Consider the following 26177-nt stretch of genomic DNA (forward strand, 5'->3'; position numbering starts at 1 on the left):
CCGGCGAGAGCAACACAGCCCCGGGCTACTGTCCAGTCTGGCTGCCTGGCGGCGCGACCAAAACTGTAGCGCTCAGCTAAGGGGGGCCCAAGTCCAGTGCAGGATGTGAGGGGTATGGGGGTACCGGGCTAGGGGCACCAGCGCATGTGCGTTCGGTGGGCGATTTGCCATCCAAACCGCGACAAGCCCCATTGGGTTCCCGGCAGCCGGCGAGCGGGCAGGATGGGGGCAGGGTGCGCGGGGCGGGCACGTCTGGATCGGCGTCTGGTTCCCGTTGTTGTGTCTGGTTAATTCCTTGGAAAGAAAGCGTCTCTCTGCTCTGGGGACCAGGTTCTTTGGGGGAGACAAGGTGAGAGGGGGGAAAAAAGGTCCACACCTTTACGTCCTCGCTCGAACTTGGCCTGGCTGGGGAAGAACCAGTCACCTTGCGCTCCGGACAGCCAGAGAGCAGCACGGAACCTCGCTCGTCTGCCTTATCCCACCTGGTTCGGAGCCATCTCCAAGCCCAGGACGAGGCTCCATCCCAGTCTTGATATTTCTCTTCTATCCAGCCCTCCTGCGACCCAAGACCCCAGATTGCTAGTTGTAGACCTCCGGAGAGGGTAGGGGGAGAAAAGAACGGGGATCGTCACGGGGGAAACGAACTTGCGCCCAGGGCGCAAGAGGCAGCGGACAAAGATGGTTGCGCGGCGCCCCTGATCGGCGCCGGCGCGATGGCGCCCCAAGGCCCCGGGACAAAGTGCGGGCGAATCTGGGTAGATCTAAGACCCCGCTGAGCAGCGACCACCAGCCACCGCTTCCGCATTCCTCCCCCCGATTCCCCCACCTAGCTGACTTAGCGGTCCCTCAGCAACGCGGCTGGCGGAGGGGACCGGGGCGACTGAGGAAGTAACAGGTTATCGCTGCTTGGTGCGCCTTTGGCTGCAGCTGCACCGGCGCCCTTTGGAGAGACCGGAGCTCACAGCATGGATGCGCCAGGGAAAATCGCTCTCGCTCCACTTCAGCGAAAGCCTCAGTCTCTGTGAGTCCCCGGGGCAGGAATCCGTCCGGCAGGGACGAGAAGAGAGCAGAGGGCGGGGGTCCCCGCGCCGTGCACTGAGCCAGAGCAGGGACTGGGACGAGCGAGACGCTCTTTAGGTTGGGGAGAGTGGGTGGTCGACGCCGGGGGCAGGGGTTGGCCGGGAAGCTGCGGTGAGAAGAGGACTCCACTGGGCAGCCGAGGAAGGGCGCTAGGAAGTCCAGGCGGTCGCAAGCTTACCTGCCTCGGCTGGGTCGCTTCGATCCGCGCACTGTCTCCGCTCCTCCGCGCAGCGTCCTGCTGTCTGTTCGGTTCCTCTCGCCCCGGCCCTGCCACAGGCGTATCTGCCCGGCGTCACCTCCAGCTGCTACCTCGCTCTTGCCAGCCCCGTCCCGCACGAGAGCGCCTGGAGGAGACGAGAGATCCGGAGAGCTGCCGCTCGGCTTCAGGGGAGGCGGGGGCGGAGTGGGGAGGCGGGGACCGGCTCCGCGGGGGAATCACGAGGCAGCTGCTCGCGGGGGCAGCTCGCCGGCGGAGCGGCGGGCTCCTTTGCAGGTGCCTGCCTGCCAGCCTCTGGACCTTTATAGGGCGACTATAAATCCAGCTCATGGGTTTGCGCCCGGGGTGTGTGTGGGGGGGGTGTGGGGGGAGGTCCTATGAGTAATCCAGAACGTACTCAACACACTGTTTTCTGAAACAGGCAGGGTGTCTGATGAGGGGAAAGATAATTCTCGGAAGAATTCTGCCTCGCTGAGCGTTTCTTCTTCCCTCCCCTTCCTACCCCACCCCCTCCCATATCTTGGGGACCAGAACTGTGGCTTTGCTTCATTCCGTTCTCCCGTGGTTCCCCCAGAGGTGTGACCCCACGACGCTTGCTTGAGCGAAGGCGCTCTCTGGGTCGCATCCTGGCCGGCTTCTCCGAGGAGTCAGGATTGAGCCGGGACCGCTCAGACCGCAGAGAAACCTCAGTCTCCTCACTCCAATTTCCCCATCCAGTTCCGGGCCTCCCCGAAGTACCTCGCCTGAGCCAAGCCACCTGCCCCCGGCAAAGAAAGGGGTCCCGTTTAACTGCGCTATGCGCGCCCTCCTAGCTTGGCCTCCTCAGTGACAGGAGAGGCGGTCCTCCTGATGGATGGCGTCTGAAGGTTAACGCCACGCTCGGGCGCCGCTTCGCACGCACCCGGGCCCTGAGCGCACCGGTGGCCCCGGAGAGGCCCAGTGGCTCTCCCTGCTCTGGCCCCCTCGCCTCAGTCCCCCTACGACTACACATCCTTTAAGGACTCTCCCTTTCCAACATCTGAGCACATTTACGTTGGGAGAAGACCCTCGTAATAAAAAGGCGTTGACGGGAAAATTCCCACCAGAGGGCGCCAAGCGCCCAGGGACCCAGAGGCCCTGTGTTGGCCCGGTCTCTCCTGGGAGGCCCGCGCCAACCCCGGGAGGAACTGGCCAGGCCCTCCGGCCCGCCGGCCGTCACTTGCCGTCCCTCTACCCCCTCCTCTCTCGCTGATGTGCCCCTTTCCTCTCCGTCCCCCTCCTTGCTCTACGACGAAGCAAAGCTGATCTTTGTGTGTGTCTGGGAGACATCGTACACTCCGATTCTTTCACTCATTTTCACAGTGATCCACCCCCCCCCCCCCATTGCTATTCAACAGTCAGGGGTTATTCGTGCGCACCTCCGGGGCCTCGCTGGTTTGCTGGTTTACTCTAAGCCCTTGCCTTCTCTCTGAATGTCTTACTGCCTTTCACCACGACACAGTAGAAACGCCGAAAATCTAATAAATCACCCACATTCCATCAAGGAGATAGAAGATTCCGCCCTGCGAAAATCGAGTCCGGTCAGCAAAAAAAGACCACCGTGCGTTTTGAAATATCCACGTTGGCTTTAATATAAAGAAAATGCTGTCGGCGTCTCTCCACCTTACAGTGAAAGCCTGGGTGCTTTTGAAGGACACAAAAGCACCCTGAACGGTGGGGTGTGCGGTAACAGCAGCCCCAGGGGCTAAAGCGCAGGAGTGAGCAGGGTGCAAGTGCCCGCTCCTCGTAGGAGATGCCCCCACCACAAGCCGCTCACCCACCGCTTCCGCGCACTGCTGGAAACGTGCGGTTTACAACCGGGTGAAGCTCAGAATTCCACCCACGCCCCCTCTTCCAGCCTTCCCTCAAAGACACGGTCGCGCCAATCAGGGAGCAGGGTGCCAGGGCTAAATCATCGGAGACGCAAGGGGCAAGGAGACAGGAGGGCGGAGACAAATCCAGGTGTCCCCGGGTGTCCTCTGTCACGCGTAGGTGCTTGCTCGCCCTCTGTCTCCTCAGTCTTCTCCCAAGCTCAAGCTTCCCTGGATAGGAAGATTCTTTTAATACACCTGTGGCACTAGACTGAGAAATTTCCAATCGTCTCCTCCTCCAAAGGCAGAAGCCAGTCCCCCCTACACTAACGTTTTAGCCAACAAAACAGTATTTGGGGGGAAAAAAAGAATCGCGTACAAGGCTGGGAATGGCAAATTAAAGCTGAGTGTGTCCAGCTGTGAGGACACCTTTCACACCCTCCCCCTTATGGTAGGGAGGGGAGGAAGGCAGGCTCCTGCTCGTCTTGAATTTTGAAATGTTTAATTAAATATCAGTAATTAATCAAATGGACATTTATTAACGACCGACCAAGAGCCAGGCACTGGTCTCTGGGAGCTGACATGGTTCCCACCATGTCTATTATCATGCTTCCCTCAAGGAGTTGACACGCCAGTGTGGCAGGTAGAGTAGCCGATTTAGGACCTCGTGGCTTTGATTTAATCGGCAATTGTCTCCCAATTCAGTTTAGACTCGTGGGCTCAGCAGGGATGGTAAGGAATCCAGGGCCTGGCATTCCACCCAGTCCGGGGGTCGGGGGTCTGGAGTTCAGAGCTTTGTGGAGAGCGTTCAGCACCGGGGACAGCGCCCGCCGCGGCGACACTCACAGAGCGCCTAGAGCAGCCTGGGCTTCCAGTTCCCCGCCCTCTCCCCTTCCTCCTGGTGCTGCCGAGTTTATCGTGCCTGGTTTGGGGGGAGGGTGGTATTTGGCCCACCTCTCCCTGGTAAGAATGTGGCCTGAGGGCGGCTGCGGTTGTCGTTTGGCTCTTCAGAACATTTGGAGCCCGTGTTATTTGCATCTCACTCTTCTTTTAATCTTTTATTACTCCCGGGGGAGGGTGGTTCGGATAGTGGGGGTGGAAAACAGACATCCTCTCCAGGGTCTCGGACCGGTGGTGAGGGGTGGCCCGGAAGGGAGCGGTGTCCGCCCAGCTGTTCGTTAGCGTTTGATCTAAGGTTTAGCGCCTGGAAAAAATAAATGGGAAAGCGACGCCCAAAGGCAAGGGGAGGCGGCGACAGCGTCGACGCGCGACCCCTCGGCCTCTCCCTACGATGCTGGGGGGGTCCGCAGGCCCCCGACTGCCCGTCCAGTCAGCTCGGGCGGGGACTGTTCCTGCGCGGCTTAAAGATATTTCAAAAGGATTTGCGGCCGGGCCTTCCCCGCAAATGAAGCCAGCGGGCAGGGGGGCGCAGCGTAGGGGGCTGCGGGGAGACTTTCAGGCGTAAATTTCGGTGCGTTAAGGTGGGAAGACGAAAAACGCCAGGTGGTTTCTTTTTCTTTCTTTTTTTCTTTTTCTTTTTTTTTTTTATATATGCACTTAGCGATTTTAGCCTCCAGGACAGATAACTCAGAGCCAAGGCGTTGGTTCATTTCAGCTGACTGTTCTGTTTATGACCAAAATAACATTCAAGAAAGGCGATGCTCACCGAGTGAACGTCTCTCTTCGCGGTTGAGGGCGGGGACAGCGCGGCTTAACCTTGCCTCGGGCCTGGAGCTGAGGTCCCTAGGCTGCTTGTGCACCTTAAAGGCTGTGCCCCGAATCATCCTGAACTTTATTACGAGGACCCTCGCTAAATCCAATACTCACCCCCAACCCCCGCCCCGCAACCTCCGTCCGACCCAGCGGAGCACGCACTACCGGCTCCCGGCAGGCAGCAAGGGGTTAAAAGCGTGGCGGGGAGGTGGCGGACACTGGAAATCATTTCTGCTAAGGAATCGAGCTGAATTCCTCCTTACACTGTCCAATGCCCCTTCCTCCTCGGTATGCCGAGGATGAAAATAGTCGAACATAAAGAAAACTAACCAAGGCGGACTGGGCGATTTGTATTTGGGCAAATCTTGGGTTCATCTGAAAATACCCAATTCCTGCTCTTCTGAACACAGTATCGAGCGACCACCAGGTGGTGCTAGATCACAATTTCTGGGAGGAAAGAACGCGCCCGCCAGGGATCCGTTCTTTAGGGAAGCGCGCGGGTCTTCCCGGTCCACACGCAGCCCTGTCGCGGTTCACCGAGCGGGTCCTTTTCAAAGGCCAAGAAATGCTCCAGAAGTGACCGCAAATGCCCCGGGGGGAGGCCCGTCTGTCCCCGTGGTGAAAGAAAAGAGGATGCCCGGCATCTGCTGCTTTCCCACACAGCCGCATGCTAAAGGTGGCCTTAAGGAGTGACCCCTTTGCTGTGAGGCTGAGAACTGGAAACCCAGGAAATCATGGATCTGACGCGCGACTCTGAAAGGGACCCTGACAGATGTATTTCTGTTCTCCTTTCAACAAAGACCAAGACCAGTGCCTTCCCTAGTAGGGCGCAAGGAAGAGGATTCGCCACAGATGCTGTAGGAAAACGCAGTGTTGACTGGGAGGCGGGCATGGGACTATTCTATCCATTTCCTTTCCTCTAAAAACTCAAACTCTTCTCACTGGGGCATTTTCTCATGATGTACACGATACGGACCCAAGGATCTAAGATCGTCAAGACAGGTTTTACTGGAGGGAAAGGCTTTGAAGGCAGTCAGACTTGAGTTTGAACTTGGATTCTACCTAGCAGCCATCGACTGACTGCTTTGCTTTCGCATCTAGAAAACAGGGGCTGAACCAGCTTTGTGGGCCAAATTATTTGATGCTTATAAAACTCATGTAATCGAGTTCAGCTCAGCCTGGATTATGCTGTTCCCTGAACGTCAGTTGTGTCTGCTCCTCTCCCTTAGATGAACAGTGATTTTCATCCACATCAATGTTCTCCCCTGGAATGTCTAAGCTCAGTGCAACATTGGTTCTCTTGTCTCCCATTTGTTTTGGCAGAGTGGCTGACCATTCCCCGATGGAGGACTCTGGGCCCTCTTCCTCAGTGACAGGGGTTTCTCACCCGCAGAGAAGTTTTGATTCCTAGAGGAGAAAACGTTCTGATGAATTTTCAGACCCACCTAACAAGAGGTGAGAGGGGGGCAGTTTTGTGTTGAGGTGACATTTACACATAATTACCACTTTCTGTAGGATTCACTCTTTGGATCTCTTCCCTTACCTTGATTCCTCCCTCTGTAACCTTGTCCAGCCACATGGCTTTAAATAACATCTATAGGATGCTGACTTCTGAATTTGTGTCTTTATTTGAACTTCTGGCCAACACTGTACGTTCATATGTCGAGCAGAATTTCCCACTTTGATTGCAAACAGGCGCCTTAAACTTGGAATGCCCTAAGTTGAACTTCTGAGCCTTTGTCCTGGACCCGCCCTATTACAGTCTTCTCCATGTCAACATACAACAGCTAGAGCCAGCTCCATCCTTCTGGCTGGTCTGGTTAAAGTCTCACCATTATCACCCACTCCTCCCTTTCCATCTGTCAGTAAACGCTGTTGAATTTCAAACTTTTCCAACCTGTTTCTGCTCTTTTCCCATTCCTTTTCAGAACACACATCATTGAGTCATTGCCACATCATGGCCTTCTTCTACTCAAAACCCTCCAAATCCCTGTCTCTTCATTAAAGCCAGTCTCTGTAGTGCCTACAAGGCCCTATATCATCTGAGTCCTCTGTCCCGTGCTCACTCTGCCGCAGTCACAAGGGCCTCCTTCATGCTTCTTGAACATTCTAGGCAAGCTCCCTCTACTTCCCCCAGGTATACACAGGGTTTGCTCCTTCTCATTCTGGCCTTTGCTCAAATGTTCTTTCAGCAGTGAGGCCTTCCTTTCTCCTTGTGTTGGAGATGGCAGCTCTCTACTGCCACAGTACTCCCTATGCCCCCTGCATGTGTTTTCCAACAATTTTTACCCCTTGACCTCTTGTAGGTTTTTACTTCTTACTTCTTCCTCCTAAAATATAAGCTCCTTAAGGATGTCATTTTTTCACCAATGTATTCCTACTATACAATGGTTCTTAAACCCTGTAACCATACTCTGTTGATTTTTATTGTGCACAGCTGAATAGGCAATGTATTTCCAAAATCTTCAGGTGGCCATTGAGGTTTGCAAGCAGAGTTGGAAGGTGCCTGGCAACTGATGAATGAGTTGTGGCAGTCATTTTGTGTCACTTTGCTTCTTTGCTGTATCTGGACTTAGATGAGGAGGGGCAGGGAGAGGACAGAAGGAAGAAATAAATCCCTGAGATCAGAGCCACCAAGAAGACTTCAGTTGGCTTCTAAAGGAGCAATCAGTCCAAACTATTACTTTAACAGGTTGTAAGATAGCTCAATCCAGCAAGTTTTAGGTTGAGATAGGCTTCTCAACGTATTCTCTCAATTTCACTTAGTGACATGACTTTTACTGTTTTCTCTCACTGGCGGGTTGTGAGCTAAGAGAAGGTAGCTTTGGGATGACAACATGGTCTGCTGCTATTGACTGTCACTATCTTTGGTTGAGTTCTTCTCATGCCAGTAGGAAGAAGCTTTTTAGTGCCTGTTATGATGGGGAAGAGATTTTTTTCCACACACATTGTTCCATGGTAGGCAAGGACCATCTTTACAGAATGGTTATTTTCAAGTAATTTTTTTTTTATTTTTCCAAATTGGGGGGGGGAGAGAGAGAAAGAGAAAGAGAGAAAGAGAGAAAGAGAGAAAGGGAGAAAGGGAGGGGAGGGGGAGGAGGGGAAGAGGGAGAGGGAGAGAGAATCTTCCATCCACACTGGTTCACTCCCCAAATGGCTGCTAAGGCTGGCATGCTGCGCTGATCCAAAGCCAGGAGCCAGGTGCTTCCTCCTGGTCTCCCATGCGGGTGCAGGGCCCAAGCACTTGGGCCGTCCTCCACTGCCTTCCCGGGCCACAACAGAGAGCTGACTGGAAGAGGAGCAACTGGGACAGAATCTGGCGCCCCAACTGGGACTAGAACCCGGGGTGCCAGCGCCACAGGCGGAGGATTAGCCAAGTGAGTCATGGCACTGGCCCAGAATAGAATTGTTTTAGCAATAAAAAAGGAATGAGTAATGACTCATGGTACAACATGGATGAAGCTTGAAGACATTATACTAAGTGAAATAAGCCAGTCACAAAAGAAGATACATTTTATGATTCCACTTATATAAGGTACCTAGAACACTCATATTCAAAGACAGAAAGTAGAAAGGTGGTTGCAGGGGAAGAGGAAAAGGGAAGTGAGTGTTCAGTGAGTACAGTTTCAGTTTGGGAAGATGATAGGGGTGCTGAGATTGATGGTGGTGATGGTTGCACAATAATGAATGAACTCAGTGCCACTGAACTATACACTTACAAATGATTATCCACTCAGTCAGCTGAGTTCTACCCATGCTTGCTAATAACTAGTGGTATATGATTAGGTGAGATTTATAATCCAGGCTGAGAGGACTATAGGGAGGGGTCAACCACTGGACTGTTCTGTAGACTGACCACTGGTACAAAAGGGTTCCTGTTGAACAAGGCTGTGCAAGTCAGTCTCATCTCCCAGTCCTTTACTTCCAAAACCTCTCCAAGTTCTGGCCACTGTTCCTTCTCTGTCCTAACTCACATCTGCACCGCGGTGCCGGCCTATATGCATTTTCTAAGGGATTAGATAAATTAAATTAGTTGTGTAAATTATCCACACACACACACACACACACACACACCCGCCAATCTGTTCCTCACTACTGGCCTCTGCAGGAGGAAAGCTCAGCACAAAAGGCAGGGCATTAGAGTAAAAGGACCGGATTTGAACCTGCCAATCCCTAGGTATGGGATCTTTAGAAAGCTACTTGCACTCTCTCCAGGTCTTGGTTTCTTCATACATAAATTAGGGATGAGAATGTCTATCCCATGGGGGTGTCACGAGGAGTGGTTCAGCTTCTGAACTGTCGGTATGTATCATCCTTGCTATTAAGTATGCTCCTCCTACATGTTTAAAAAAGTAACATGGTCACACACTGCAGAACATGCCAGGGGACCATGTTGGGTAAGTACACTCCATGATGTTTGCACAGTGATAAATTGGCCTAAAGATGCATTTCCTAGAGCTTGTCCTGCTTTTTTTTTTTTTTTTTTTTGACAGGCAGAGTGGACAGTGAGAGAGACAGACAGAGAGAAAGGTCTTCCTTTACCGTTGGTTCACCCTCCAATGGCCGCCATGGCTGGTGCACCACGCTGATCCAATGGCAGGAGCCAGGAGCCAGGTGCTTCTCCTGGTCTCCCATGGGGTGCAGGGCCCAAGCACCTGGGCCATCCTCCACTGCACTCCCTGGCCACAGCAGAGAGCTGGCCTGGAAGAGGGGCAACCGGGACAGAATCCGGCGCCCCAACCGGGACTAGAACCCGGTGTGCCGGCGCCGCTAGGCGGAGGATTAGCCTAGTGAGCCGCGGCGCCGGCTCGAGCTTGTCCTGCTTTTAAGTGATGCACAAGTGCACTCATTTTACTTCTTGTCTTCTGATGACACTTCACCTTTTTTCTTCATATTCAAAGTCCTTGTTCTCTCAAATCTAAAGCATTCAAACTCATTGAAATATGGCTTGGGTCCCACTCTGTGACTTAGCAGGTAAAGCTGCCCCCTACAGTGCCAGCATCCTATATGGGCGCCAGTTCAGGTCCTGACTGCTCCACTTCTGATCCAGCTCTCTGCTGTGGCCTGGGAATGCAGTGGAGGATGGCCTGAGTCCTTGGGCCCCTGCACCCGGGTGGGAGACCCAGAGGGGGCTCCTGGCTCTGGCCTGGCCTAGCTCCGGCCGTTGCAGCCATTTAGGGGGTGAACCAGCAGATGGAGGACCCTCTCCCCACCCCGTGCCTCTGGTTCTCTGTAAGTCTGCCTTTAAAATAAATCTTTTAAAAATTTTAGAAAAAAAGAAATATGGCTTTCCCCATCCATACTTAAGTACTTTCCCAAATCACCAACCACCTCTCTGTTGATGATATCCAGTTACCCTTTTTAGTTCTTTATCCTCTCTGCAATTTTTGGCAAAGTAGATCTTTCCAGCCACCTTGAAACTCTCTTCTGGGTTTGGGTGGTGGTAATCTACCTTGAGATGCTCTGACAGTAAGTAAACCTCTACCCAGACTAACTTAAACAATAAGGAAGTTGATGTTCTAACAGTGAGCACATGCAGAGGCCTGGCTCCCAGGCAGGCGATTCAACAGCTGAACACCTCTAGGAACCTGGGTTCCTTGTGGTCTTCCATCCTCAGCAGCTGCTCCATCCTAAGATTAGTTTCTCTCATGACCAGAAGTTGACCACGAGCGATCACAGGGCAGCATGCTCTCTTGAACTTAACCAGACCATTGAAGGAACACTTCCTCCAAACAAGGAAATAAAATGCTGGGCTTATTGGGCCAGTGAAGGTCCCTTTTCTGTCTCAGGAACAGTAACAGTCACAGAAATGCCACACACTGATGGCTGAGGGCGGAGCCAGTGGTCCTGAGTCTCACTGATTCATGTGAGGAAAGGGGAAGTGGCTGTGTGAACAGAATCAGGGCTCTTTCTGCAAAGAAGCCAGAGAAGGATGGATGCTGAGTAGGTAACCAACACTCCTCCCCGTATTGGCTCTCTTGATTTTCCTCCTGGCTGCTCTGCTCAGTCTCATTCATGTAGTTCTCTTTCTTGGACTACCACTGAAATGTGATCATTAAATTCTTCCCCTGGCCCCCTTCTATTCAGACTACAATCTCCCCAGGAGGCATTCATTCTGTTTACTTGATAGCTATTTCTAATCTGATGACTTCTAGTAAAGGCATATCTCCAGTCCAAGTGTATCTTGCAAGCTCCATATCATAATTCCAAAAAAACTAGTAAACACCCAATACTTCCTATGGTAGGCAGAATAATCCACTCCTCTATCTCTAAGATCGCTATAGCTTCATCCCTAGAATCTGTGGGTGTAAGGGGAATTGGGGTTGCAGATGGAATTAAGGTTGCTCATCAATTAAGCTGACTCTAAGATAGGGAGACCATCTTGGATTATACAGATGGTGCAATGGAATCACAGCATCCTTGAGAGAGGAGAGAGAAGAGAGGAGCTAGAGAGAGAGAGAGAGAGAGAGAGAGAGAGAGAGAGAGAGAGAGAAAGAAAGAAACAGTATGAGAACATGGCCAGACACTACTGGCTTTGAGGATGGATAAATAGAGTCATGAGTTGAGAAATGTGAGCAGGCTCTAGGAGGAGGCAAGGCAGGACACAGATTCTCGTCTAGAGCCTCCAGAAGGAGCTTGGCCTTCCCAACATCTTGGTTTTGGCCCAAGGGGACTCATTCTGGACTTGCGACCTCCAGGGCTATAAGATAATAAATCTGTATCATTCTAAACCACAGCATTTGTGATGACTTACGAGAGCCGCAGCAGGGACACACCTCCCCTTCTCAGCCTGTGCAGCAGAATCGCCCTGGCCTTCAGCAAAGCTGCTCTTCCTCCTGCATTCCTGCTTCAGGGCTAGCGAGGCATCCCCCACATCTACCGTCTCCCCAGATTTCACTCACCAGGTCCTGTCGATTCTATGTCGGAAGTGACTCCTCCATTCCACTGCACCTCCTGGGCACTGTTGTCTTTGCAGGTTTCAATTTTGACATGAACTGCTGAAGAGTGGAGTTCTCTGTCCCACTCTAGACTGTTCTCTATGCTTTCAGATTTTATTTTATTTTTAAAGATTTATTTTATTTGAAAGGCAGAGTGACGGAGAGACAGACAGACAGAAAGATATTTTCCATCAGCTGGTTCACTCCCTATATGGCCACAACTGCCAGGGCTGGGCCAGGCTGAACCCAGAATCCTAGAACTCCATCCCCATCTCCCATGTGGGTGGCTGGGCCCAAGGACCTGGGCCATCCTCTGTTGCTTTCCCAGTCATATTATCAAAAGCTGGGTTGGAAGTGGAGCAGTCAGGACTACAAGCACTTTCTGATACGGGATGCCAGTGTCACAGGCAGTGACAACCTGTGGATGCCACAGCACCTGGCCCCCCAGATTTTTATTGAAAATACATTTCAGGGACAAGGTTGCAGCACACAGGGGTAGTAAGCTGCTGCTTGTGACACTGGAATCCCATATCAGCCTGCCAGTCCCGACCCTAGCTACTTGGCTTCTGATCCAGTCTCCTGCTAATGTGCCTGGGAAGGCAGCAGATGACGCTCAAGTGCTCAAGTCCCTGCCTCTCATGTGGGAGATCCAGAAGGAGTTCCTAGCTCCTGGCTTTGGCCTGGCCTAGCTGTGGTTGTTGCAACCATTTGGGGAGTGAACCAGCAGGTGGACAATTGCTCTGTCATTCTGTTTTTCAAATACATGAATGAATGAATGATTAAATAAATCTTTAAAAATACATTTCACATAAATATCTAGAATACATACACTCTTGAAACCAGTTTCATCAAACAATACTTGCCATATTCTGCAGTGTCTGCTATTCTCTATTCTTCATATTTAATTTTTTTTTTTTTTTTTTTGGACAGGCAGAGTGGATAGTGAGAGAGAGACAGAGAGAAAAGTCTTACTTTTTTTCCATTGGTTCACCCCCCAATGGCCACTGCGGCCAGTGTGCTGCGCTGATCCGAAGCCAGGAGCCAGGTGCTTCTCCTGGTCTCCCATGTGGGTACAGGGTCCAAGCACTTGGGCCATCCTCCACTGCACTCCCGGGCCACAGCAGAGAGCTGGACAGGAAGAGAAGCAACCAGGACAGAATCCGGCGCCCCAACCAGGACTAGAACCCGGTGTGCTGGCACTGCAGGCAGAGGATTAGCCTATTGAGCCGCGGCACTGGCCCATATTTAATTTTTTTAAAAACTCAGTTACCTGTGACTCACTACCCTGATTTCACAATTGCCCAGTGGATCATGACCTGGAATTTGAGAAAGAATTTTTTCTTTTTCACCTGGGTACCAAAATGCTCTTTCTTTTTTTTTTTTTTTTTTTTTAATTTATTTTTTATTTTTTATTTATTTATTTATTTTTTTTTATTTTTTGACAGGCAGAGTGGACAGTGAGAGAGAGAGACAGAGAGAGAAAGGTCTTCCTTTGCCGTTGGTTCACCCTCCAATGGCCGCCGCTGCAGCCGGCGCACCGCGCTGATCCGATGGCAGGAGCCAGGAGCCAGGTGCTTTTCCTGGTCTCCCATGGGGTGCAGGGCCCAAGCACCTGGGCCATCCTCCACTGCACTCCCTGGCCATAGCAGAGGGCTGGCCTGGAAGAGGGGCAACCGGGACAGAATCCGGCGCCCCGACCGGGACTAGAACCCGGTGTGCCGGCGCCGCAAGGTGGAGGATTAGCCTATTGAACCACGGCGCCGGCCTCAAAATGCTCTTTCTAAAACAGTTATTTTCCTTAAAATCTCTCCTGCTATTTTAAGGATCAACCTCAAACTCTAATATGACATCTAGATCTTCCATTACTCAGTCCTTTTAACACTAGAGCTTCATTGTTCTTTAATTGGTTGATTTTTGTCTTGCAATCCTACTCATCTGCTTACTTCTGGCGTGTCTCTGTGCCTTTCCAAGGTGTGGTGCCTGCCTGCACTCTCTTCTGCACAGCCTCTCGTAGCTAATTCTCACTTCTTCTATCTTCTGAGCATAGACTTCACTTCGCTCAGGACGCTTTCCCGGGATGCCTGTGCTGGTCGGGCCCCTCCTGCGTGCTGCCTTGGCAACTGGACTTCCTCAATGCCGGCATTTATCATCTCATAGGTAAATGGGACATTTTTGATGGGTTCCCATCTCAAGTCTAGGAAGTGGGCAGTCTTACATTTCTCATACTATTGGATATTTGAGTTCTCTAACATCTTTGTCATGTGTTATAAACTTAGTAAGGGGGCACAGGTCTGGAACTGAAGTGTCTACAGATAGAACTTGCTGGCTGGCTCGTTAGCTTTCAGAGGTTAGCCATGTATGAGACGACATGGAATGCCAGCCTTCAGATTCAGTAGATGCTGCACACAGGACATAACCCAGCATCTTTATGTTTTAATGGCCTCACCTGAATTCCAGCACTCCAGCTAACATTTAACTTTGGGTGCTCTCAGTCATCCCAAATTCAATTTCTGTAATTAACAGAGATAATAGCATGTTCTTAGGACTACTGTGAAAAACCAGGAAGTTATATAATGTGAAAATAATTTGGAGATTATTTTTCAGTCATTATTATGACATACAGGCACACATACCTATTACCAGGTTAGGCTATCATTTTATGTTTCATTGATTAAGGGTGTGAGTAGGATAAAGAATATGAATTGGGAGTACTGATTATTCTGGATGAGCAAGCCTCATAAATTCTTAGATTTAGCTATAACATGGCCTGTGAGGTCATGGCTTTTTATTCACAGAGTTTCTTCCTTGAAAGAAAATGAAAATTTCATTGTCATATACTTAGTCTGCAATACCAGTTTTAGGTATTTTATGAACCTGCTATGGGAGCGTGCTCTTTAATCAGGTAAGCATCAATAGACTGCATGTGGTGGCTTTCCAGTGGTGGGAAGGAACATTAAACCCACATAAAAATGAGGACAGGTCATTCCTGAGATCTGTGTTAGCCAGACCTCTGATACTATTTGGTTATTTATGCACAAGGCCCCGAGAATTTACTGCAAATTAAAGGAGCGTAACTCAAGCATAACGCGCACCTGTCTTCATTTCTTTCCGTCACCCCTATGAACCTGCGCAGCAGAGTTTCTTCTTCAGAATGCTAATAGGCCACCACACGCCTAAAGAACAAAGAGCCCTTTGGATATGTGATGGAAATTCAAACTATTACCCTCAAATCAGATAGGCATATTCATAAACAAATTATTTAGAAATATTTTTCTCATTTTTTATCTCAGTTATAACCTAATTTGAAAGAGGTAAACATTTAAGCAAGACTGATACCTACACTGATACCTACAAAAGGTACAATCTGGCCGACACCGCAGCTCACTAGGCTAATCCTCCGCCTGCGGTGCCAGTACCCTAGGTTCTAGTCCCGGTCGGGGTGCCGGATTCTGTCCCGGTTGCCCCTCTTCCAGGCCAGCTCTCTGCTGTGGCCCGGGAAGGCAGTGGAGGATGGCCCAAGTGCTTGGGCCCTGCACCCCATGGGAGACCAGGAGAAGCACCTGGCTCCTGGCTTCGGATCAGTGCAGCGCGCTGGCCGTGGTGGCCATTTGGGGAGTGAACCAAAGGAAGGAAGACCTTTCTCTCTGTCTCTCTCTCTGCCTGTCAAAACCAAACCAAACCAAAACAAAAGGTATGATTTTTTTTTTCTTTTCTTTTCTTTCTTTTTTTTTTTTTTTTACAGGCAGAGTGGACAGTGAGAGAGAGAGAGAGAGAGAGAAAGGTCTTCCTTTTGCCGTTGGTTCACCTTCCAATGGCCACCACAGCCGGCGCGCTACAGACGGCGCACCGCGCTGATCCAAAGGCAGGAGCCAGGTACTTCTCCTGGTCTCCCATGCGGGTGCAGGGCCCAAGCACTTGGGCCATCCTCCACTGCACTCCCGGGCCACAGCAGAGAGTTGGCCTGGAAGAGGAGCAATTGGGACAGAATCCGGCACCCCGACCGGGACCAGAACCCGGTGTGCTGGCGCCGCTAGGCGGAGGATTAGCCTATTGAGCCGCGGCACTGGCCCACAAGGTATGATCTTATGTTTCATGAAAGAATCTAACAGCCTAGTCTAACAGCCCCATGAAGTAAGTAGTTATTAATCCATTCAACAGATAAGGAAGTGGAGGCGTAGACATGGGGAGCCGTATTCCCAGCATCATACACCTATTGATCTGTAGAGCCTGGATTTGTACTGAGACAGCACGGCTCTAGAATCCATGCTTTTAGCTGCCCAGGAACGACCACTACTTCAGCAACCAGGACAGAAATGGTGCCCCGACCGGGACTAGAACCTGGGGTACTGGCGCCGCAGGTGGAGGATTAGCCTAGTGAGCTGCGGCGGCGGCCAGATTGTGCCTTTTGTAGGTATCAGTCTTGCTTAAATGTTTACCTCTTTCAAATTAGGTTATAACTGAGATAAAAAAATGAGAAAATATTCCTAAATAATTTGTTTATGAATATGCCTATCTGATTTGAGGGTAATAGTTTGAATTTTCATTCACATATCCAAAGTGCTCTCAGCACAGTTTGTTCTTTAGGCGTGTGGTGGCCTATTAGCATTCAGAGGAAGAAACTTCATTTTCATTAACTTTCACTTCATTCATTCACTTGAGACTTATATATTATTTATATATTATTTGCCAGGCACTTGTCCAATTGGTAAGAAGATAATGGAGAAAAAGACAAAGTCTTGCTTCATGGCATTTATATTCTCCGGCAGGTAAGGAGAAACTGAAAGTAACAAATAGCTAAGTGAACACTCCACATTCTATCTGTGCTATCAAGAACACAAAACGGCCGGCGCCCCGGCTCCCTTGGCTAATCCTCCACCTGCAGCACTGGCACCCCGGGTTCTAGTCCTGGTTGGGGCGCCGGATTCTGTCCCAATTGCTCCTCTTCCAGTCCAGCTCTCTGGTGTGGCCCAGGAGTGCAGTGGAGGATGGCCCAAGTGCTTGGCCCCTGCACCCGCATGGGAGACCAGGAGAAGCAACTGGCTCCTGGCTTCAGATGGGTGCAGTGCCGGCCATAGCAGCCATTTGGGGAGTGAACCAATGGAAGGAAGACCTTTCTTTCTTTCTCTCTTTCACTGTCCACTTTGCCTGTCAAAAAAATAAAATAAAATAAAATAAAATAAAATAAAATAAAATAAAATAAAATAAAATAAAAAGAACACAAAACAAATGACACAAAAGTACCTGAAGTACAGGGCAGTGTTCGGCGCAGCCATCACATTGCTGCCCGCCTGCCTTCAAGTCCCAGCTCTGATTCTGATTCCAGTTTCTTGCCAATGTGCACCCTGGGTGCAACAGGTAGTGGCTCAAGACTGAGTTCCAGCCTCTGGTCTGGGCCTGGCCCAGCTCTGATTGCTGTGGAATTTGGGGAGTGAACCAGCAGATGACAGATCTCAGTCTCTCTCTAAGTAAACAAGTAAAATTCCAAAGAAGATAACACCTGAAGTAGTGGTCATTCCTGGGCAGCTAAAAGCATGGATTCTAGAGCCGTGCTGTCTCAGTACAAATCCAGGCTCTACAGATCAATAGGTGTATGATGCTGGGAATACGGCTCCCCATGTCTACGCCTCCACTTCCTTATCTGTTGAATGGATTAATAACTACTTACTTCATGGGACTGTTAGACTAAATAATATGCATGGAGCAGTTGGAATAGTTCCTGCTATAAAGTACTTTCAAATGAGAAAATGACTATTTTCTTGAGCAATTCACTTTGAGCCGTGGCCTAACTATTAGGAAGGAACTCTCAGAGTACGGGTAACTTGCTAGGTAGCAAATAAAGAACAGTTGCACTAAAACGCAGCTCTGTTTATATTTGCATGGCACACATTAATGAAAAGCCAGGAAGCTTAAAGCAGCACTTATGACCCGTCCTCCCATTCACCAGAGCTCTCCTCGCTCTCCGCCTCGCTGCTCTCCTCTTTGCTCTCGTCGCTACTTTCTTCTTCACTATCTTCATCCTCCTCCTCAACAGTCTGCTCTTTCTCTGCCATGGAAAGGAAGAGAGTTGCTTAAAATGTTCTCAATATTTCTACCGTTCAACAAAGTCACAAGTCTCTCTGCCCCTCCCTCTACTAAGAAGTATGTAATTTTGGCACCTGGGAACTGAGCCAAGCTCTGCTTATTATGTGTAGGGTCAGAGCAGCAGTACAAGGAAGAAATATGTTCTTATTGGCATAAAGATAATTATAGTTTTAAAGTTAATTTGAAATATCAGTTTGGGCCGGCACTGTGGAGCAATGGTTAAAGCTGCCGCCTGCAGTGCCGGCATCCCATATGAGCACTGGTTCCAGTCCTGGCTGTTCCACTTCCGATCCAGCTCTCTGCTATGGCCTGGGAAAACAGTAGAAGATGGCCCAAGCCCTTGGGCCCCTGCACTCACGTGGGAGACCCGGAAGAAGCTCCAGGCTCCTGGCTGCGGATCAGTGCAGCTCTGGCTATTGTGGACAACTGGGGAGTGAACGAGTGGATGGAAGACCTCTCTCTCTCTCTCTGCCTCTCCTTCTCTCTCTGTGTAACTCTGACTTTCAAGTAAATAAATAAATCTTAAAAAAGAAAAGCTCATGGAAAAACCAAATTTAAAAAAAAGGTAAGAAAAATATATGTCTATAAAAATACTTTTTACTATTATCAATCAAATTCTTTAAACAGAATAAGAGGATGTGAGACTTTGGGTAGTTTAGAGGGTCAGCTTGCCTTGGAATTACAGGGCAACTTCTTAGAACATGGGGGTGATGAACATGTTCTGCTTGGGCAGTGCCACCCCACAGAGAGAGGGGCTCATCTTGACTATTCCCAGAGGACAAGCTGGTTTCACTAAGCCATCCAAGGTGGCCACTTAGCCTTTTCTCAGCCACTTCCCGAAGGTGCATTCCAGCAACCTCCTGGGATGATGGATTTTTTTTTTTTTTTTTTTTTGACAGGCAGAGTAGACAGCGAGAGAAAGAGAGAGACAGAGAGAAAGGTCTTCCTTTACCGTTGGTTCACCCTCCAATGGCCGCTGCAGCCGGCGCACCGCGCTGATCCGATGGCAGGAGCCAGGTGCTCCTCCTGGTCTCCCATGCGGGTGCAGGGCCCAAGCACTTGGGCCATCCTCCACTGCACTCCCGGGCCACAGCAGAGAGCTGGCCTGGAAGAGGGGCAACCAGGACAGAATCTGGCGTCCCGACCGGGACTAGAACCCAGTGTGCCGGCGCCGCAAGGCGGAGGATTAGCCTAGCGAGCCGCGGTGCTGGCCGGGATGATGGATTTTTAAAGGACGACTGCTCATGGCTCTGTGAGAAAGGAGGAATTCCAATTTCTACAATTACCCTTCAGCAGCATTTCTTCAATAAGCGAGAGAAACTCCTTGGCCTCTGGATTTTCCGGTTCATAGATCAGGACTGAAAATGGACAACAGAATGTGTGGAATTAATGTTCAAAGCATTTCAGCAAACAGGGTCTTCAGAATATGACTGAAAGTGTCAACGAGGGCAGGTGAAACTGCACAAAGCAGTAAACAACAATTATACCACAGGTGTATTAAATGCAAATAGAGACAATGCTCCCCTTACACCCGGTATTTAAGAGACATGACCCTCAGCATTTTTTCTACGTCCTATTCAAAGAATGCAATCTCTATCACCTCCACACAGCTTCCCTCACAGGCCAGTGGCCAAAGTGTTTCATGGATATCATCATTCCTCAAAGCAGGTACAAATCCTGCAAAATATGGAGACTTTGCGAATGAGAAGACGATGTGCTTGGAGCTTGTTAACCCCCACCTCGCTTCCTGAACGCAGTGTTAAGATGACATCCTGTTGTGAAGGTCTCATCTGAACACGAAGAGCCAGAATACAAAGCCACTTCCTTCATTTTTCACAAAATCTTTCAAATAGATATAACTGATGTTATTGCTTTCTCTTCATCTGACAACTTTTATGCAAGTCTCTTTGGCCTATGCTGCATAAAGGCATTCTCCCCCTCTTCAGCAGACCCACTGTTTTCAGCATTATTTGTTCCCATTTGGTGATACTTGACAAGACCCTGTCTAATCTTTCCTTTGGACCACACCAATAGACCTTTCAAGGCTTGATGGTACGTTACCAAAGTGCCAGAGGCCAGAAGACTTACACATTTTATTTCAGAGTTTTCTGGACTATTTATTGTTTTTAGAGCTTACTCTAAAGATCTCTACCTTTTCCCTACCTACCTTGAGGAATATTCGTTAATTCTGTATCATCCATTTAATGTTGGGATTCCTGCGCAATAGCTTGGTGGCCCCCAGGGGGCGCTGAAACATCAAGTGTGCTATTTGGCTGAGAGAATCAGATGGTTCAATAGGGCTCCGTTGGTTCAGAGGACCCTAACCACAATTTTCATCCTAATATACCAAACCAATGACTTTACTTCCTAATCCACCAACAGTGTATCTGGGTTAGCATGATTGTGTGCCTGCTCAGAAGCCACATTTTAAGGACCTACAGGTATTTTATGCATCACTATACATGTATACATTTCCAGTGAAAGTACTTTCTTACACATTTTATCTTGGACTTAAATATGCTCATCATTAGTAGCCTAAATCTTCCTGTGAAGCTCTTTATTAGCCTCTTTCTAGAACAGGGTTTCTCCAACTTGCTTATTTAGACACTAGTTTCTTAAGATACTAGTTTCTTTTTTTTTTTTAAACTTTTAAAGAACAAATTCTTATTCTGAAATCTTCACAACAATTGAAAGATACTAGTTTCTTAATATAAAGGTACTTCCAAAAGAATGAGAAATGGAATTAAAAAACATTTATTTGGGGGCAAAAAATGAAACTGATATACAGTTTTTTCATAATACATACTTTCTATGGACTTTTAAAATTTTTTGGTTTCAAAGGCAGAGAGAGACAGAAACAGAAACAGAGATCTTCCATGCTGAGGTTCCTTCTCCACATGCTCACAACAGCCAAGGCCCGGCCAGGCCAAAGTCAGGAGCCAAGAACTCAATCAAGATCTCTCACATAGGTGGCAGAAACCCAACAACTTGAGCCATCCCCTGCTGCCTCCCTGGGCCCACATTAGAAGGAACCTGGAATTGGGAGCTAAGTTGGGATTCAAAACCAGGCACTCTGATATGGGACACAGGTGCCCCATCTGGTGTCTTAACCTCCAGGTCAAATGCCTATCCCAGCCATTATTCTTTAACAATTGATTATTATTTTAACTGCTCTTCCAGGACCTCAATATCTACATAGAATCTCAGGCTTTCTGTGATGAGAAGTCTGGCTCCCTGGGAAGACAATGGCAGGTTCCAACTTACAAGGTGACATGACCAAGAAATAGGAAGACTGGCACAAAATCTCAGTCACTCATAAGATGGATGGATAAAGTACCTTCAGTCCCATTAAGGAGCCATTTCTCTAGGCTGCCCATGCTGCCTGGCAGGAAACGGCAGGAAGCAGAGCTAGCAATTCTGCATGAGACGGCATGGAAATAGCTGAGGAAATATTAGGACCACAAAAACACTGTGTGTGGGAGTCAGACGAAAGCCAAGCCTGTGACAACAGATAGAACTTCTTTTCAAGCAGGCAAAGAATAAAGAATCCATGGATACCTGGATGCCATGTGGGAAGCCCTAGAGCCAAATGCAGACATAAATGACTATACCATAACTGGGCAGCAAGAAAACATCAGGAACCAGTGACTTCATGCAGGAAAATGGATGTGTACATCTCTGAAGGGATAAGAATGTATTATTTTATGTAACTGGCATAGCATACAAATAAGATAAATAAACTTATCAGTTGACCATAGCAGATATTTCTAGCCTGACTGATCCATGAAAGTCTTTATTTTCCAAGTTTCCATCTCTCTTATCAGAAACAATTTTATTAATCAAATGAAGAAATAGAAATATATTAGGGATGTCGTAGGATTTGCTTTCTAGTAGACTTGGAATGCAATTCCGCCTCTACCATTCAGTAGCTGTGTGGCTTTGTACAATTTGTTGTCCTTGCTTGGCCTCAGTTTCCCCACCTGTACTGTGAGGTTAATGATATCTGCCACATACAAGTGTCAGAAGGATTAAACAATGGCGGTGGGCATTTGGTGCAGTGGTTAAGACATTGCTTGGGATGCCCCCATCCCACACAGAGTGCCGGAACTTGAATCTCAGCTCCACTTCCAATTCCAGCTTTCTGCTAATGGACACCCTGTGAGGCTCAAGTAGTTGGATTCCTACTTGTGGGAGATCTGGGTTGAGTTGCTGGCACCTGGACTGGGCCTGTCCCAGCCATGTCTATTATGGGCATGTGAAGAGAGAACCATCAGATGGAAGATAACACTGTGTTTCTGTGTGTGTGTCTGTCTGCTCTTCAAATAAGTAAACAAGAATTAAAAAAAAAAAAAACCCAACCTATACAATGCATTCAATAGTGCTTCCTGGGAAATGAAACCGCTGGATAATTAGGGGCGAGCATTTGGCTTAGGGTTAAGATGCCGTTAAGACACCTGCATCCCATAATGGAGTACATGCATGCCATTCCTGGCTTGGGGCACTGATTCTGGCTTCTTGCCAAGGCACACCCTGGGAGACAGTGAGTGATGGCTCAAGTAGTCAGGTCCCTTCCACCCACGTGGAAGACCTGGATTGAGTTCCCAGCTTCTGGTTTCAGCCCAGCCTAGGCAGCGCTGTTGCAGGCATTTGGGGAATGAACCAGTCTGCCTGTCTGTTTCTCTCAAATAATAATAGTAATAATAATAGAAAAGTTTATTTTGGTGCAAAAAATTTGAAACCCATGCATAGTTTTTTCATAATACATGTTTTTCATGAAGTTCTTGAAGACCATTCATATGGATAGATTTCAAAAAATTTTTTGCACCAAAATAAACTTATCTTTTAATTCCATTTTCCACACAGTTTTTGAAGTACCATTGTATATAATCCATATTTATAGACATGAAGTTATATACTTATAAATACACAAAGGAAGAACACTATGTAAAAAAGCTCAAAGATGGAAACAAACAAAATAATATCTGTACTATCAGCATTTACATATAAAATATTGGTGTCCATGCTACATGAGAAGAATTCATTTTGTCTATTGCTCTACATAATAAAGAGGGCTTTGGGGCAGCTCTCACCAAATGTTCCTATTAGCCTTAAGAACTAGCCTTCCCATGGCTGGCGCCGTGGCTCAATAGGCTAATCCTCCACCTTGCGGTGACAGCACACCGGGTTCTAGTCCCGGTCGGGGCGCCAGATTCTGTCCCAATTGCCCCTCTTCTAGGCCAGCTCTCTGCTGTGGTCCGGGAGTGCAGAGGAGGATGGCTCAAGTGCTTGGGCCCTGCACCCCATGGGAGACCAGGAGAAGCACCTGGCTCCTGGCTTCGGATCAGCACAGTGCGCCAGCCGTGGCGGCCATTGGAGGGTGAACCAACGGTAAAGGAAGACCTTTCTCTCTGTCTCTCTCTCTCATTGTCCACTCTGCCTGTCAAAAAATAAATAAAAATAAATAAATAAAATAAGAACTAGCCTCCCCTTCGCCAGCTCAATGCTCTTTCTTGACCTTGGTTGGCATCCTTAAACCTGGGCCTCCTTCATTTCAAACCCTGGTAGGAATCTGCCTCAGGATAGCCAATCTTATTTTGCACGGGCAGCCCAACCAACTTATCTTGGAGCCTCTTGGCCCTCATTTCTGGTCAGTCCCTTTTGGGGAGCAGGATTCTCTCCCAGTGGGCTCCTTGGATCGTGGTGCCTATCTGTGGGCCTCCGCAGCTACTTTTACTGTTGTCCAATCCCTAGTTGGAGAGGCACCACTATTTCACCCTGACAGAAGAGAGGGAACTGAGTTACGGGGTGAGCCAGGAGGAGTGAAAACCAAGCTGTTCAATGTCAGCCCCAAGAAGGTATTTATAGCATGTGTGCTACAATTCCTCCATTCTCTTCAGCTCTCATCACAATGTTTGGCATGCAGTGGGTGCTCAGAATGAATCTGTTGAAAGGAGAGAAGGAAGGAAAGAAGAAAAGAGAGAGGAGGAGGATACTTTGCAGGGGTGGGGAAGGTCTAGCCTACAGGCCATTACAGCACCAAAGGAATCATTTGGTCTGGCCCTGCAAAGGCAATTGCAAGAGGGAGCTGAAATTCAACAAACCCAAATCAGGCTAATTTTTAAGTTGATAATCTTATATGGCCTTGTGAGTGATGTTATAAATATTCAAATGACCTTGGCAGAAAAAAAGGTTCCCCACCCCGTAGGGCTATAACCCCATCAAGACAGATTGTTTGAACTTTTTCCTCCACAATGACCTGGTACTTTCTGTATGTTCAACTGGTTCAAGACAGGTCAGCAAGCATTTTGTTGAGCACCTACTGTTTATGTAGCATCATGAAGGGCTAATGGTCAAAAATGACAGACAGAAGGGGTGATGTCACTGCATATATTCAGCCAGAGGCTTTCTAAAATGATCGACAGAGATGGAAATAAAATATATATATAAACGTTTCCACTATTAGGCTCCTTAAGAAACTCAAAATTAGGAGCTAAAACTACACAACCATGAACTTCTTCATCAGCACCTAGAGAGACGACATTGTGGGGGAAAGAGGCTGCGGTTCCCATGCCGGCTGTGTCACCTTGGGTATCACCGTCACTGCCAACAGTGCTGAGCCAGCTGCTTACCTCACTCTGCTTCAGCTTATTTATAAAAACAGAGGGCTGGACAGGATTCTCTTTAAAGATTTCTTCTGATTGGAAATTCTATCTTGTGGGTCACCAAAAATAGTTTTGATTAACATTTTTAGTCAATGGCTCTAAAGGCTAAATGTGCATGAAAGGATTAAACAGTGCAAAGTGTAAAGTATGCAAGTAACCTGTTTCAGAAATGAGCCAGTGATTTACAAAGCGTTCTACCATGGAGGGGACCCAGTGAGGCAAGAGAGGGAGACCCTCGCAACCCTTGGACTACATTTGCCCTGCAGCCACTTTGCCGTAAGACCAATTTAAGTCCAACACTAGGTACTATTTTTTTTTTTTATTTTTTTATTTTTTTGACAGGCAGAGTGGACAGTGAGAGAGAGAGACAGAGAGAAAGGTCTTCCTTTGCCGTTGGTTCACCCTCCAATGGCCGCCGCGGCCGGCGCACTGCGGCCGGCGCACCGCACCGATCCGATGGCAGGAGCCAGGAGCCAGGTGCTTTTCCTGGTCTCCCATGGGGTGCAGGGCCCAAGCACCTGGGCCATCCTCCACTGCACTCCCGGGCCACAGCAGAGGGCTGGCCTGGAAGAGGGGCAACCGGGACAGAATCCGGCGCCCCGACCGGGACTAGAACCCGGTGTGCCGGCGCCGCTAGGCGGAGGATTAGCCTAGTGAGCCGCGGCGCCGGCCACTAGGTACTATTTTGAGTTGTATTATAAAGAAGGCTTAACTGTAGAGTTGTCATTTTACCTTTAAAAATAATTAAGCTTATGATTATAAAATAAACCGAAAATATGTTATTGTAAAAATTAAAAGAAAGATTAAGAAAGGTAGGAGGCAGGAGGGTGGGACTATGAGTGGGAGGGAGGATAGAGTGGGAAGTATCACTATGCTGTTGGGTCTGTATATATAAAATACATGAAATGTGTTCACCTTATGTAAATAAAATTTTGTTAAAAAAATAAAAAAAACTACAACTAATGTATTTGAGGAAATCATGGCAAAATAGTTGGAATGATGGTAGATTTCATCTGAGAAATTCTTTGAGATTAAGAATGTACTGCATAGTTTTAAGAGTAGATTGGACAGAAGACAGGATAAATAAACTAAAAAACATGTCAGTAGAAAGCATATAAACTTATGCATTAAATAAGAAGAAATGAAAAAAAAACCAAACAATATATCTGGAATATCATGAAGCAAAGTCTAATTTATGTATAATTAGAGACCCAGGCATAGAAGACAGTGAGTAGGGAGAAGCGTAATTTGAAAATGTAATGGCCAAGAAATTGTCAGGTGATAAAAACATCAATCTACAGGTTTAAGACATTCAACACTCCCCTGCTCCACCAAACAGCAAAGAAAACCTTAACTAATATGAACATTGAGTCACACCACTAAAAATCAAAGACAGAAAAACAGGGCAGTTAGCATTGTTCCTCTTAGAAGCCTCCAGTGGTTTCCTCCTTCACACAAGGAAAAAGCTGAAGTCCTTAAATGGAGAAAAGATCCTATGCTATTTGCACAACCCCTTGCCCCTGACCCTCTGGCCCGTCTCCTATCATGCCCTCCACTCCTCTCGGGCACACTCCCTCCTCAGAATATGTGCTGTTCCGCCCCCTTGCCGGCCACACTCTTCCTCCAGATACCCACATGGCTGATTCCACAGCTTCCT

The 26177-nt window shown here is 48.4% G+C and overlaps 2 protein-coding genes and 1 long non-coding RNA gene across 3 annotated transcripts in view; 1 reads left to right on the top strand and 2 right to left on the bottom strand.

The window, feature by feature from the left end:
• Positions 1-1575, bottom strand: part of GAD1 (glutamate decarboxylase 1) — a 43275-nt gene extending 41700 nt beyond the window's left edge. Inside the window, exon 1 of the mRNA XM_002712277.6 lies at positions 1259-1575. The gene's annotated coding sequence lies outside the window, so the exon portion shown is untranslated. The remainder of the gene's footprint in view (positions 1-1258) is intronic.
• Positions 883-16544, top strand: LOC149127388 (uncharacterized). The gene is made up of 3 exons (XR_016230819.1): positions 883-1021; positions 13825-13934; positions 16468-16544. It is a non-coding gene; the product is annotated as an uncharacterized LOC149127388 (long non-coding RNA).
• A 1082-nt stretch (positions 16545-17626) lies between these two features.
• The window catches only part of ERICH2 (glutamate rich 2), a 39342-nt gene continuing 30791 nt past the window's right edge, over positions 17627-26177 (bottom strand). Inside the window, exons 5-6 of the mRNA XM_089328632.1 lie at positions 19145-19216; positions 17627-17820 (exon numbers count right to left, since the gene is read on the bottom strand). Of these exons, the coding sequence (XP_089184758.1) occupies positions 17696-17820; positions 19145-19216 (197 nt within the window). The 3' untranslated portion in view covers positions 17627-17695. The remainder of the gene's footprint in view (positions 17821-19144; positions 19217-26177) is intronic.

Source organism: Oryctolagus cuniculus, chromosome 3 (genome assembly GCF_051225735.1).
Source record: "Oryctolagus cuniculus isolate XC-2025 breed Fujian yellow rabbit chromosome 3, ASM5122573v1, whole genome shotgun sequence".
Classification (NCBI taxonomy): Eukaryota; Metazoa; Chordata; class Mammalia; order Lagomorpha; family Leporidae; genus Oryctolagus; species Oryctolagus cuniculus.